Source organism: Perkinsus marinus (assembly GCF_000006405.1).
Source record: "Perkinsus marinus ATCC 50983 genomic scaffold scf_1104296970822, whole genome shotgun sequence".
Classification (NCBI taxonomy): domain Eukaryota; phylum Perkinsozoa; order Perkinsida; family Perkinsidae; genus Perkinsus; species Perkinsus marinus.
The window spans coordinates 59-1,081 of NW_003202306.1; the positions used below are offsets into that span (position 1 = coordinate 59).

Consider the following 1,023-nt stretch of genomic DNA (forward strand, 5'->3'; position numbering starts at 1 on the left):
GATTACGCTCAGTACACAAATATGTGTCCCCGAGGAGGCATATATCAATGAGTGAACACGCTCCATCATATGAATGGAGCATGGCAGTGCTAGCTTCAGAGGATCTTCAGCTTCGCTATGGTCTCCCTAGGAAGATTCTCGTAAGGGTGAGAATCTTACGCTTTGTGTAAGGATTTGTACTGTTGACGTTCCATGTTTATGTATTAAGTTTTGATTGTATACCTTTTCCTGATACTTCACAGCCATGGCTGCTACTGGAGAGAAGACTCATATGTCCATCGTGATTTGCGGTCATGTCGATTCCGGCAAGTCGACCACCACCGGCCGTTTGTTGTTCGAGCTCGGCGGTGTCTCCGAGAGAGAGATGGAGAAGCTCAAGGCTGAGGCCGACCGTCTTGGCAAGTCCTCCTTCGCCTTCGCCTTCTATATGGATCGTCAGAAGGAGGAGCGTGAGCGTGGTGTCACCATCGCTTGCACTACCAAGGAGTTCTTCACTGAGACTTGGCACTACACTGTCATTGATGCCCCCGGCCATAGGGATTTCATCAAGAACATGATCACCGGTGCCTCTCAAGCTGATGTCGCCCTCCTCATGGTCCCCGCTGATGGTAACTTCGGTACCGCCATTGCCCGTGGTAACCACAAGGCTGGTGAGATCCAGGGTCAGACCCGTCAGCATGCCCGTCTTATCAACTTGTTGGGCGTTAAGCAGTTGGTTGTCGGTGTCAACAAGATGGATTCTGATGTCGCTGGTTACAAGGAAGCTCGTTACACTGAGATCCGTGATGAGATGAGAAATATGCTCGGTCGTGTGGGCTGGAAGAAGGACTTCGTTGAGAAGTGCGTCCCCATCCTTCCCATCTCTGGTTGGTGCGGTGATAACCTTATCAAGAAGTCTGACAAGATGGCTTGGTGGAAGGGTATGGATGTCCAGCGTACTGTCAAGGACACCGAGAAGATTCATGTCGAGACTTTGTACGATGCTCTCGAGAAGTTCGCTACTGTCCCTAAGCGTGTCGTCGA

General features: G+C 50.7%; 1 protein-coding gene across 1 annotated transcript; it reads left to right on the forward strand.

The window, feature by feature from the left end:
- Window positions 1-244: 244 nt before the first annotated feature.
- Window positions 245-1,018, forward strand: Pmar_PMAR000512 (elongation factor 1-alpha, putative; the record flags this gene model as incomplete). Its single annotated transcript, XM_002767396.1, has 1 exon — window positions 245-1,018. A coding segment is annotated over one exon (774 nt), but the record flags the coding sequence as incomplete, so codon positions are not given.
- Between the last annotated feature and the right edge of the window lie 5 nt (window positions 1,019-1,023).